Source organism: Primulina tabacum, chromosome 14 (assembly GCF_025594145.1).
Source record: "Primulina tabacum isolate GXHZ01 chromosome 14, ASM2559414v2, whole genome shotgun sequence".
Taxonomy (NCBI): Eukaryota; Viridiplantae; Streptophyta; class Magnoliopsida; order Lamiales; family Gesneriaceae; genus Primulina; species Primulina tabacum.
This window is the reverse complement of record NC_134563.1, coordinates 36,368,497-36,381,863: the sequence shown is the minus strand read 5'-3', so window position 1 is coordinate 36,381,863 and position 13,367 is coordinate 36,368,497. Positions and strand designations below refer to the sequence as shown.

Genomic DNA, 13,367 nt, shown 5'->3' with positions numbered 1-13,367 from the left:
GTCATGGTAAATTATATGTGCAATGAATATGCTTTAAAAACTTTAAACCGAAAGACATGAGATACAGTTGCTCGTACAAGTTACGTATGAAAATAAATCCAAATTAAATTAAATAAAATAAAGCAGCACAAAATCTTCAAAAACCAACTATGCGATAAAACTTCTTTGAAAGCATCACAAATACCCTTTCAAGAATACCACAGGGAATTCACAATCTTCAAGCAGGACGGATCTAAGAATTATAGTTGGGATGAACTTGAACTCAATATAATAAGTTATATATTATTACCCAAAAAAAGATATTACATAATACTTTCAACGAAATTGTGTCCTACGAGATTTATAAAATTCATCTATAATAAAATCTACATCTATATGTTTAGTTAAATCTCGTTCAAAACAGAATGTTAAACTATTGACAAAAAAGTCATTAGTCAGAATAGATTATTTTCTCCAATATAAACATTGTATTTTTGAGTTGAGAAGTTGAAGCCTATTGGATCGGAAAAACTGATTGTAAAAAAGAATTAACCGTCGTTCAGATGTCAAAGTCAAAAAGTCAATTGATCCAATATTATTTTTCCAACACAAACCTCAATCTCAGATTGAACAATTTTCCCCTTTTTGCTAGTTTTTTGAGTTGTAGGACCAAGTCAGAGAATCTTAACAATATTTATCATCGGAGTTAAGAATCAAATAGCAAATATTGGATGAGTTCAATTTCTCCAACTGCACTATCTGTGATCGCTGTAATTAAAAAAAATGGGCTGGGCTACATCCCCACTACAGTCCTTGAATAATTCCGTCTTTGCTTTCAAGTTCCCTTCTCCATTTAGGGTTTATCTATTTTATCGTAAGGTTTGATTCAAATTTTTAATAATATAAAAACGTTAAATCACATTCTTAACACCAAACAAAAGTGGGTTCTCTAACACTCAAGATCAAACAAGTGGAGCTCATGGAACAACAAATAATTGTTGCACTTGCACCTCAATTATGTTGAGCTTCAAGAAATGGATTGAGCAAGAAATTCCACCCAATATTAGTTCAACGAGTTCAATAGCAAATACATATACATGACATACAACAGTGAAAAATACTGTAATCAACGTACATTTCATGAACTTAAAAGCATGAATGTAAATGTGGCGTATAAAATCATAACTGTGTCAAAACATGTCTCAATATATCATCATATATGTATACATTTTTTTAAATTGAATTCAGTTAATCAGGGGATAAAAGATCAAATTTGATAGTAAAAATGTAAAGATATATATAGGAAAGAAACACAAAAAAGAAAAAAGAAAATTATAAACAAAATTGTTTTTAAAAAATCACAGTGTAATTAGATTAGTTCATAGACTTTTTTTTTAAAAGTCAGAGGGTAATTATTAATATAAAACATTAAAAAAAATGTGGGGTGGGATGCAACAATAATTTCAAATATAAGTTTTTTTTTTTTTTTTTTTAAAAAAAGGTGGATTGCCTAAAGCAAAATTCTGCTACTACCTTTAACGAAACATGCCATGAACCCAATGATCTTTGCATATTCTTTACAAAAACATATTTGGCTTCGTTAGGTGACTGTGTTTCGATATTAATATTTGATTTAATATTGCACTGATATTAATACAATATTTAGTTAATTATTTTAATTTTAACTAGTTTAGTATATCAAGTAATTTTGAAAACATTTTAATATGATGAGTTTATAAATTTTGATATCAACGTTTCAAAATAACATTATATCTACACAAATAAAAGGTGGGTGGGTGCATTGACAAAGGCAACAATCAAACGTTTAAATTTGAGTTTTACACCTCATATTCGAATTAGTGTGTTTGCTTTCTCTGAAGTTTTTGTTTTTGTTTTTTGTTTTTTTTGTTTTTTTTAATGAAGGAAAGGCTTAAACATTTTATCATAATCAAATTTGGTTAAAATATATAACACTTTCAAAGGTGTATGTGTTATTCTTATCATATATGGACAAAGTTTCCTTAAGCAATCCATGTTATTAAATTAAAAGACGGGTCTCTCCAGACTTAGACCTAACATGAAAATTAATATTTCTAGCAAAAGAATAATTTTTTCATGAGTTAGGTCGGGTTGGAGAACCGCCTCACAAAATTGATCCGTAAGAATGTCTCATATGATTTTTTGTGTTAGAACTTTGTACCAGATATATCAAAAAATGGAAATTTGGGTGAAAAGCACTTGTTTAATTTAATAACATGAATTGCTTTCCTAATTAATTTGTAAATGTCAAATAAGTGTTACTTTATTGAGAAGATTATATAAGTGAGACTGGTTAACTCGGTCCATATCTAGAATAAAAAAATAATATTTTTTAATGAATCGATTATGAAAAAATTTTACAAAATTGATCCTTAAGATGATCTCATATGAATGTGTATTTTATTTACATATTCTTTTCATCCGATCACAATTTTTAAGCTACGGAACATGCAACAGGAAGGTGGTGCAAGTCATTTATAAATTAAATTTGAGTGAATTTTTTATTATTATTATTAGTTGTTTATTAGATTTTAAGATTAAAAAAAACAAGGGATGCATCATTGCACCGACCATAATTAAGTTTGTATCAGCATTGTTGAATCGTTTCCATGAAATATCTTACAAAATTCCAACTAGGGACTATTTTAACAAGGTGTAGAAAATTTTATAGCAACTCCAATGATATTTTCAGAAAGTCCACTCTGAAAAGAAAACATAATGTTCTTTTCATTATGATCAGAATTCAACATAACAACAAATCTCCTTCCCATGTTGTAATATATTATATATATATATATATATATATATATATATTATATGTGGCAAAAACTTATACCGAAATGATTACTAAAACTAGCTAATGTTCTGTACCAAGAAACTAATAGTATTAACGAAAACACAAAAATAAAAAATTTCGGACAATTCAACAGCAAGATTCGTAGATTCATCAAACCTTCATATATATATATATATAGTATATATATATAAAAGGAAATGTGGCAATCATCTGGATGGAATAAATATATACATTGATTATGTATTTATTCTGCAAAATGTAAGTCATTTTTGTATTAAATTAAATTAAAGCCGCCGCTGACCCGGTTCCTTCGACGCTAGGGCAACTCATATTCACCAAAGACGTGTACGGCCTTGATTTCTCCAGAAGTCCATTTCCACGTATTTGGAGGAAGCCTAAGGAATAGATCAACAGTCAGCATGAGTATAACGACGGCTACATCTGAAAATGATTCGCAGGATCCTACGGTCACAATTACCCCGGCGGCTGCCGCCCTACACCGTTTATTATCCAGTCCAACGACTCGGGGAATATCTTGTGTGGCTACCGACCACCATAAGATTGTCGGTGAATTAGGATGAAAATTTTACCTTTTTTCACCCGGGGAAGATTATTTCATTACGAGATAAAAACAAGTAGACGCTGTAACTATTTTATAAAATGTATTTAAGCTCATTAATATTGCACATTTTCCAGTACATTTAATATTTTGTTCATATTTATACTTAAAAATATTTGAAGTTTCAATTTTTTTGATGAAATTAGAAATAAAATCATACATAGCCACACATTTTGTGGACAAAATTTTAAGTATTTATTTACGTAACAAATACTGGTGATTCGAACAAGACAGCACGCTGATTCTTCATTTAGGTCTGAACTCGAACTATCCTGGAAATCTTCAGATTAAAATTCTTCATAATTATTGTTGTCATATTCTGTAAATAAAAATAAACAAATAATAGCATGCAAAAATACAGTAGGAATTGCAGTGGGATGAGAAAAAATACCAAATTTTAGATATAACCTAACTTATCGTATCGAAATATCAAATTTATTGAAATTTTCATTAAAGTATGGTATCAACATCGAAATTTTCGGCATGATAACGGTATGAAATTTGAAAATTTTCGATATATATCAAAATAATATATATAAATTAAAAAATTTATAATAAATTTTAAATAATAAAGTTAAAATTTTAAAAATATAAGATATTTTTTCGGTATAAAATGATATATATCGATACCGTATTGAAATCTCAATATACCGCAAGATTTCGATATACCGAAATTTTCGATATGATATTAATATAAATGTTTTTAATATTATAATTTTTGGTATGCTATACGGTATTCATTTTTTTGGTATATTATAGTACGTTGTACTACAATAGGTATTGTTGGTCTTTCAGTATATGTTATTTTATACCGTCCCCAATCGAATGTGTCACGTTAATATATATCGTCAATTGCTTATATTTTGACTAATTTTTAAATGAATTGGATTTTTGTGAGATGATCTCACAGATTTTTATCCATGAAACGAGACGATATGGTCCATGTATAGAGTGAAAGTAATATTTTTTTAATAAAAAAATAATTTGTAATTGATCGAGACTGGTAAGAGGTATGTGTTACAAAATTGACTCGTTAAAAGATCTCGCAAGAGTTTTTGCCATTTCTAAACTAAAGGTTAATTTTTATTAATATTAGATTATATATATCGTATAATAAGTTTTAAAATTAAATTAGTCACAATATATAAATTTCAAAATGCATGTAGGAAATATGGCATAAAAAAGACAAAAAAGAATAATTTATTTAACTAAATAAAACTAATTTTTATACATCCAAATAAATAAATGAGATGTGGAAAATTTTAAATATTAATGCATGCAAATTTTCAGACCAATACTGTAATTTCCGCTTATTCTATTTGTGATAAATCAATTTTATGTCAAAAAACGAACACAAAAAAATAAAAATGAAAAAAAGAGAAGAAAAAAAAAAGAGAGAGAAAAGAAGCAATAAAGTAGCCGTTGCGGGATTCTCATTCTATTTAAAGGGACCAAAGGAAGCTTCAAGAAAGTTGCTCCTTCTGATCTTGAGAATCCAAACCCTCATTCTACTTAATTTAATAAGTTAGATACATAGTTCTTTTAGTTTTATTTAATTTCTCATTTTTCTGGTTTGGCTTAATTTCACATGGCCATATTTTCCAAGAAGTTGAAAATAGTATTAGAACATTAATTATACATAGTTATGCTGAATATTGCATCTGTAGTTTCCTGTAGTTCTTGATATCTTTCTATCAAATTTGCCTCTTTTTTCCACAATTCTTTTTCTCTGTATCGAAGCTGAAGGGGCCTCTGATTCGGTTGTATTGAAATCATTTGCCAAATCAAATTTACAATTTACAAAATTTTCTGATTTATTTACTCAAGCTTTGCCTGCATATTTCAACTGAGGCAGTAATGATTCAAAGATCACCAAATCATACAGTTTCTCCATACAAAAATCCTATGAAAATCAACCATCCATTGATACGTAGCCCCTTTGCGCAAAATTTGCCTTCAAATTTTCAAGAAACTGGTATTTTACAGGCTCCACCACCTTTTCTTTCCCACTCCTACTCACCATTCTCACTCCAACCACCAGCGCAACCACCTCTTCTTCCACTCCCAGCCGCTCACGCCCGCCGCGCAGCCTCCACCCGAGGTCTCTCTTGCTCTCCTACAAACAGGAAAACCAACAACAATATTAGGACCAGAGACTCACCCCTCACCCCCAAGAGGCCAAATTCTTCCAGCAACCCCAGAAAAGAGAACAAAATTTCACCTCCGAAACCTGCAGATTGTGTAATTTTTTCGTCCACCACTCCTGTAAGACCCGACCTGGGTCGTCACCTTCCCAAGACCGTTGCAAAATCTTTGCCTTTAATCTCACCTGGTAACATCATTCCCGATGATTATAAAAATGTCGAAACTAACATTTCCGACAAGTTTTCAGGTTCCGTGGTGTTTGCCATATCTCCGCCGCCCAGCAGCTTGCCTTTGCCCAGGTTTTCTTTGAGGCCAAAGGCTCTGCTGCAAAGTTGAGGCTGCGGGGATCGATACCGGGGCCAGTGACGATCTCCGGCGACTTCTCCGGCTCCGCTAATGCTCTGATAAATAAAAAGTTTGTGGGTAGCATCCATTTGTTAAAGTGAACAAAGTCTCGGATTGTTCATGGTGGTGGCGCTAACTTCTTCCTCCTACTTTATTTACAACTGTTTCTTCTTCTTCTTTTTTCGTGGTTTAGTTTGTGCTGTAAACTGTAATTTGCGATCCCCTTCTTCTTCTTCTTTTCTTATTTTTTTAAAAAAAAAAAAAAAAAAATTGGGTTTGCAAGCTTACTAAAATGCTATATATTTATATAGTAAGCTGGTCTGAATCATGATGTTGTATTATCCCCTATTTTATGTAATATATATATAATATGTATATATTAAGCTAGGTTTGAATCATGAGGTCGTATTATCCCTATTTTATGTAATATATATAAAATTGAAATGATAAATCATGTTGGATAAGAGAACAATAACTAACAATATGTTTGGCTTTTTTCGAAATATGAATTTGGATTTGCATTTGGAATTAGATTTGGAAATTTAAGTATCCGAAATTCCATTTGATGTTTGATTTAAAATTTAAAAATGATATTTACAAATCCATTTCTTGTTTGGAAAAAAAATATATTCGAATTTGGAATTTTAAAATTTTACAAAACTACCCTTAAAAATCATCTAAATATAAATAAAATTTGATGAGATTTGGACAAAAAAATTATTGTATGTTTTTAAAATCCAAATCCCACCAAATCTTATCAAATTTGATGGGATTTGGATATACTCATTGAAATCACATGAAATCCCATAAAATTCTAAACAAATCCGAATTCTTTAAATCCTCCTAAATCCTGGTTGCCAAACACACCGTAAGTTTTCTGACTTGAGAATTTAATCATAACTTATATTTGATATCAGCGACTGAATCACAAGATCTACGTTATATATATATATATATATAATCTCTCTAATAGAGAAAAAAACACCATTTTTTATATCAAAATTGCTCTTTATGTGATGTATATATATATATATATAATCTCTCTAATAGAGAAAAAAACACCATTTTTTATATCAAAATTGCTCTTTATGTGATGTAAATATTATACTTCTGTTTTTATTATATATATATATATATATATATAAAATCTCTCTAATCAATTCAAATAACGGTATAATTTTTCATTATTTTTTACAATTATGATATTATTTTTATTTAAATATAAATCAAATTAATTAAAAAATATTTTACCCTCAGCACTGTATGTACGGATATACTATTATATAACGTTTAGATGAGGCATGATCTGGCGAAAGTGGCACCTTGTCTAAGTCCACGTCGATGTTTAATAGGTCCAATGTCTTCGTCATTAAATAAGATCGTATAGTGCTTAACTGAGATGACACACAATATAATGATGCCAGCCAATGCGAATGAAAGCCAAGCTTCAGCATTATCTCCTTCAAGAAAACCCAACTTATCTTGTCATAAGCTTTACTTGTGTCAATTTTCAAAGCTACGTTACCTTTCTTTCCTCGAGTTTTCCGTTTCATGTAATGCACAACTCAAAAGCCACCAATACATTGTCTGTAATTGAGCGGCCTGGAACAAAAGCAGATTGGTGCTTTGAGATGAGATCGGGGAGGATTACTTTAAGCCTATTAGCGAGGACTATGGCAATTATTTTATACAGGGGCCGAAGCTCCTTCATTGACGATGAAGTTTCACATTTCGGAATTAGACCAATCATGGCGTCATTTAGATTTGCTGGGAATTCCTTGCATCTGATCCAATGAAAACAAGCTTAAAAATATCAGTACCTATATGGGACCATGCTTTTTGGGGGAAAAAGACAACAACATTTAAACCATCCGGTCAGGGAGACTTATCTGGATGCGTTTGAAATAATGCCTTCTCGAACTCAGTTTGACCTGGAATTTTCCTCGGTCGAGATTCTGCTACCAACACAGTTAATCACAGTTTTCATCCTCAAATAATTGCTGAAAATAATTATTAACAACATTGTGTAAAACATCCCCTTAATTTACGAACTATCTTTGCCTTTTTTTATTTGAAGCTACTGCATGAAAATACTTCGTGTTAGAGTCACTTTCACACTCAACCAATATATTTTTGCTCTTTGTTTCCAGTAGCATTCCTCTGCTTGTAAACAAATTCACGGGCTGTTCATTTTTTCTTTTATAAATTCAGCATCAAGATGAGACTGATCCTCTCTCTCTTCCTTTAATTGACCGATTTTGTGCTTGAAAGTTAAAAAATGCCAAATACTACTATACAGACGATGCACAATTAAGTATACTAACACACCGATGTCATGTTTACTGAAGTACACGATCTTTGTTTAATAAAACCAAAACATATTTCACAGTACCAAATAATTTCAAAAAAGAAAAAAGATTGCAACTGCTGAAAATGATCGAAAATTAAAATATCAGCTTATCTAATTCGTCAGTCAACACTACCATATCCTACCACCACGTTGAATCAGTGCTAAATGCCTTGGAAGCGACTACAAAACTCCTCCGGCAGCAGCTATAAATGACTGATATCTATTTACATTGTTGCAAACTCAGTAGGGAACCGTAAACGGCAATGCATATACATCAAATTCGGGTAAGAGCTGTGCACGGGGTTGCAATAAAGATGAGCTGCTAGAGCAGAACACACTATCATTTTCAATTTTTTGTCTTCTCTCGGATGGTAGGCCGTGATCCTTGCTAGAGAAGAGCCAATCTAGATCCTCTGGACTAGAAGGTGCATCCTGCAGCGATGGTGGAACCCAATTCTCAATTGGATTTTTGTACTGCATTGTTTTTGAGCTTTTCTTGGAAACCTCGATAGCATCGAGGACAGACGGGGTTCCTGTTTTGGCTGGAGCAGGAGGTTCAGACTTTCCAGAAGTTGAAATAATCTGCTTCTTATCGGTTCTATTGAAGTCACCTAGAACAAAGTCGCTGGTTTTCTCAGTTGAGGCGCAAAAGTTTTGTTGCCGATTTCTCAGAGGTGGAATGTCAGTTCTTCCAGATGTGGAGCAGAGCTGTTGTTCATTTATGGAAATATCAGACAAGTTCTTTTTTTTTGACGACAGCTGTATCCTGATAATAGTGCCTGTTTCACATCGATGAAATATGGTATAAGTGTGTTACCCACAAAAATTATCACTTGATAAGGACATGAGAAATTCTGCACGGGAGGAGAAAAGTTACCATGACCCCGTATGACATTCACGGGTGAGGACTGCCTCTTCATAGCACTGCTCTTTTCTGTGCTTTCAAAAGATGTGCTGGGTAAGTGCAAACAAATAGGCAGATCATGCTCCTCCGTTAGATCACTTCTTTCTAGCTGCTCACTATTTTCCCAGATATTTTTGCCAATCGGTCCATTAGGGAGGCTGATCTTGTTTGAATTCAGATCATGCTTCCCATTTCTCTCTTTCCTTCTCCGTTTCTTCTCCTCCCTTCCCCCCTCTTCTCTCTTCCTTCTCTTCTTTGAATTCGGATCAGTCTTTTCATCTGTGAGTTTCCCCATCTCATTCTTCTCATCTTTCCTCTCCTTCCGTTCATCTTTCTTCACCCTCCTCTCCTCCTGTTTATATTGTGCCTTTGTTTTCTCCAGTTCCTTTCGGAGCTTTGGAGCACCAAAATAACAGTTTTAGAATTTGATGCCAATTGGGCACGTAATGAACTTAGACCGCAGCTTGATGATCATTCCCAACAGTAACCATTACATAATTAAGATTAGCATGACATCATTTTAGCAACATGGCTAATAGATTTACAAGTCTGGTGTTCCAGCCCAGAGAAGTCATCTATGCGATATCACAACTATTCTAGCAAACTAAATAATCTTTGCCTTTTAGCAATGAGTTAGAATGTAAAGGTAATTGGAAATTTTCAATTTTTAGCAAAATTAATAAGACATGGTTTAGAAGAAAACATCAACTTGAGACACTTATTATTGGTTCTTTAAAAAAATTTACAGACTCAGTGACTCTTTCGAACAGGACCACAAAATTAAACGAGGTTATGTGAACATGCTGGCTGATAATTGTCAAAACAATACTTCAAACTTCACAGGAAACTCAAAAAATCAGTTCTTCAAAAGAAATTTACGGACTTATAGCTGACAATTTAGAAGTGACTACAAAATTAAATGAGGCTTCATGAACATGCAGAGAATGGTCTCAAAAAAAATAATCAAAGTTTACACGAGTATAAAAAAACAAGCCTTACTGAGCTAATTTTTTTTAAAAGCAGAGGCTTTTCAAATGACACCAAGAAGACTCAAGCCTCATTCCATAACCTTATTACTCGTATTTTTTAAGTTTGACAACCAACATAAAACACTGCAAAGTAACAGCAGAACCAATAGACTGTTCATTCAAGGTTGTTCTCACATGTACAGAGTACTGAAATTGAACATGCACTCGTAAATCAACTGTGATCATCCAGAAGCTCAAGAAACTGGTAAACTTTCTCTTAACATACAGTAACAACGAGTATGTCAAATCAAACTACTCCTAGTCCACTTCTTGGACCGAAATTGTTATCCCCATATCGACAAGGACTCTAAGAACCTTGATTCGAAATAGATTTTATCATTGATTATAATAACCATAGAATCTCGATTAGAAACAGAATTATAGTTGATTTTAATAACCAATTCTTGATACAAAAAAATATTTATTTTTGGACTAAATTCTGGAAAAAAAGGTCACAATCAGATCTACTGTCATAAGAATTTGAAAAATAATTTTAACACAGAAAAAACACGACATCAAAACAACGATTTCAGATTCTCTGTATTAGCATACATAAAGAACTGCCCCAAACCCCGAAAAATTAACTCGACGAGGAGTCATGCTCATGTGTACACATCAATCAGGGTTTTCGGTCCAACCAACCTTAATCGATTCGATCAAAGCCTCTTTGCTGGCTCTGCTCGGTGTATACCCAGGAGGTGGGTACGGGAAGCACCGAGACATACTTTCAAGACCGAATCGAAGACTTCACGATGAAACAATAGGAAACGAATTCTCGGCAACGAAAAAGTATGAGTCCCGCAGATTAACGAAAAATCTCAGGATTATTAGCGTAAATTGAATGTAAAATTGACGGATCTCGAGGAACGCTAGGGTTGCGACGCCGCATATGCTAGAAAACCAAACAAACGAAGAAAACCTAACAATCTGACAATACGTACCCCGGGGAGAGCTAAGAGGGGGTATATATAGGCGTGGAGTCTTGGGTTTGGACGCGATATTGTGTTATGACAACTTTACCCTTAATTTAATATTTAATTTTCGACGCGTCTCCTACGGGTCACGTACACAATGGAGAGAGACCTTAATCGGTCCCGAGTTCTTGTGTCTGGGTTCGAAATAAAAGCCCAACAACGCTATTGATTTTGCTTCCTTTTTGGATTTCAAAAATCAATCACGTAATATAAATTCGAATCTTATTATCATATTATTTTCAATTATTTACTCCAACGTAATTATTTCATTTTATTAAATTTGTTTCCAGTTTTGGTTAATGTATAAATTTGAATAATTGTTAATCTCAAATATTAGCATTGATTAAAATTTGATTTCAAATATATATAGTGATTTATGTAATTTGTGGAGCTATGTCTTCTAATCATAAAAAAACATTAAAAGCTTATGATACATTAGGGCAATACCTCAAAGTGTATCTAATAGTGAAAATTTATCAATACATGTAAAGTTTATTGATTTTTCTTTGGGTCTCATATATATTATTAAATATTCATCTTAGATACATCATTGGGTAGTATCAGTGTCTTAAAAGTAACTTGAAATTTCCCATTATATGATTATTGATTTCTCATATAAGTTGGCAAAGACAATTCAATTCTATTTTACAATTAAAAAATTATGCAAATATCTACACTAATGAATACACACGTGCGAGGCCCGAGGTCGAAGAAGACTGGGGGTGATCGTCGGTGCCACGAGGTTGCACGAACAATGAGCGACTCCTGACGGAATTTTAGGCGAATGGAACATGAATGAACCGATATTGCACTGGAATGAGAGAAATTCTAAAACTGTTCAGGTATGAGACTGTGCAGTTGAGGAGGGCTTAAAAGATTTGATATGTACTACTCATATCAAGACAGTGCATCTTTTTTTTTTTGAAATTTTACCACATAAGAACTCCAAGGTTAAGCGTGCTTGACTTGGGGCAATTCTGAGATGGGTGACCCCCTGAGAAATTTCCTAGGATGCATGTGAGTAGGGACATAAGTACGTTGTAGAGACCCGTCTTGGTACAGTGTGGACAATTGTCAAATTTGGGGCGTTACAACACGTTACCAGACCGGATTAAACCAATTCCGGATAGTTAGTGATGAAATTGAACAAGTCACGTATGATAAAAGTTGGATCCGTTTTCATTAATTCCATGCAATAGTCAAACTAATTTCTTGGAAAAACCTTGGTGCACATAATCTATAAGGTTATCTCGTGTCTTGATTTTTTCACAAGTATTGTTTCAGAGTCCATCACTTCCCTCACAAAATGAAGTTTAATTCAATTGTTTTGACCATTAATTATATACTTGTTATTTCGAAAGGTGCACTTCACTTTGGTTATCGCAGTATACCACAAGTGATCATCTTGAAATCTATATACCCTGTTTCGAAATGTTGTGCTGAAATCTTCTTCATCAAGTCTTTCTATTGATATCACACTCAAATGCATATCTGGAACACGCCTAACATCTTTCACGATCAGTGTAGAGCCATCTGTCACGCCTCGAGACTCGGGATTGACACCGGCGTTGTTTAACAATCACACAATCGAAACAACAAGTCTTTGTAGCACAGTGTAAAGCAAAACCAGTTTATATATCATAATTCAAATGAAATAACGATTGTCTTTACAATACCGAAATCTCAAAAAAACGACAGAGTTTAATGCGGAAACGTAAAACTGAATAACAATAATAACTTTAAACTTAATCCAATTCTCGAACCATCACCATCCCCAGAATTGTTCGGACTCTTCTTCCTCGAGTTCTTCTTCGGGCTTATCTGAGAAGGGTCGTAAGATGGGTGAGTATTTTGGGAAATACTCAGCAAATGGGGGCGTTTTGAACACAACATAAAAATTTCCATCATTTTCGAAAATAACATATAAATACATCATGCTTTTTACAATCGTAACATCATATCATAACAACACTGCGATTTTTCACCTTCAACGGTTTACTGACGTCAGTCCCTAAGTTTTAATCCTCTAAGAGGGCGAGGCCATAAAACGGTTATATCCCACCGTGAAGGGCCATATGTTGGAATTCTACCTATTTTCAGGGAATCCTCACAGTGCCAACACATAAACGTACCAAAATTTCATAAAAACGTATAGACGGGAGACGGTGCTCGACCGAATTTTTATTA

The 13,367-nt window shown here is 33.0% G+C and overlaps 1 protein-coding gene and 1 long non-coding RNA gene across 2 annotated transcripts; one reads left to right on the top strand and one right to left on the bottom strand.

Moving 5' to 3' along the window:
- Positions 1-8,262: 8,262 nt before the first annotated feature.
- LOC142524085 (uncharacterized) lies at positions 8,263-11,158 on the bottom strand. The gene is made up of 3 exons (XM_075627819.1): positions 10,849-11,158; positions 9,152-9,572; positions 8,263-9,053 (listed from the first exon to the last, which is right to left on the bottom strand). Exons 1-3 carry the CDS (start codon positions 10,927-10,929, stop codon positions 8,515-8,517), a joined length of 1,041 nt encoding a protein of 346 aa, XP_075483934.1. The 5' UTR covers positions 10,930-11,158; the 3' UTR covers positions 8,263-8,514.
- Positions 9,564-10,185, top strand: LOC142524086 (uncharacterized). Its single transcript, XR_012814825.1, has 2 exons — positions 9,564-9,972; positions 10,039-10,185. It is a non-coding gene; the product is annotated as an uncharacterized LOC142524086 (long non-coding RNA).
- Positions 11,159-13,367: the final 2,209 nt, after the last annotated feature.

Bases quoted from the DNA above. Each gene is read 5' to 3' on its own strand.
- LOC142524085 (XM_075627819.1), bottom strand. From the start codon at position 10,929: ATGTCTCGGTGCTTCCCGTACCCACCTCCTGGGTATACACCGAGCAGA. The intron at 9,573-10,848 runs GTTGGTTGGACC...GGTGCTCCAAAG, and splicing joins CTTTGATCGAATCGATTAAG to CTCCGAAAGGAACTGGAGAA. The intron at 9,054-9,151 runs GTAACTTTTCTC...GATGTGAAACAG, and splicing joins GAATGTCATACGGGGTCATG to GCACTATTATCAGGATACAG.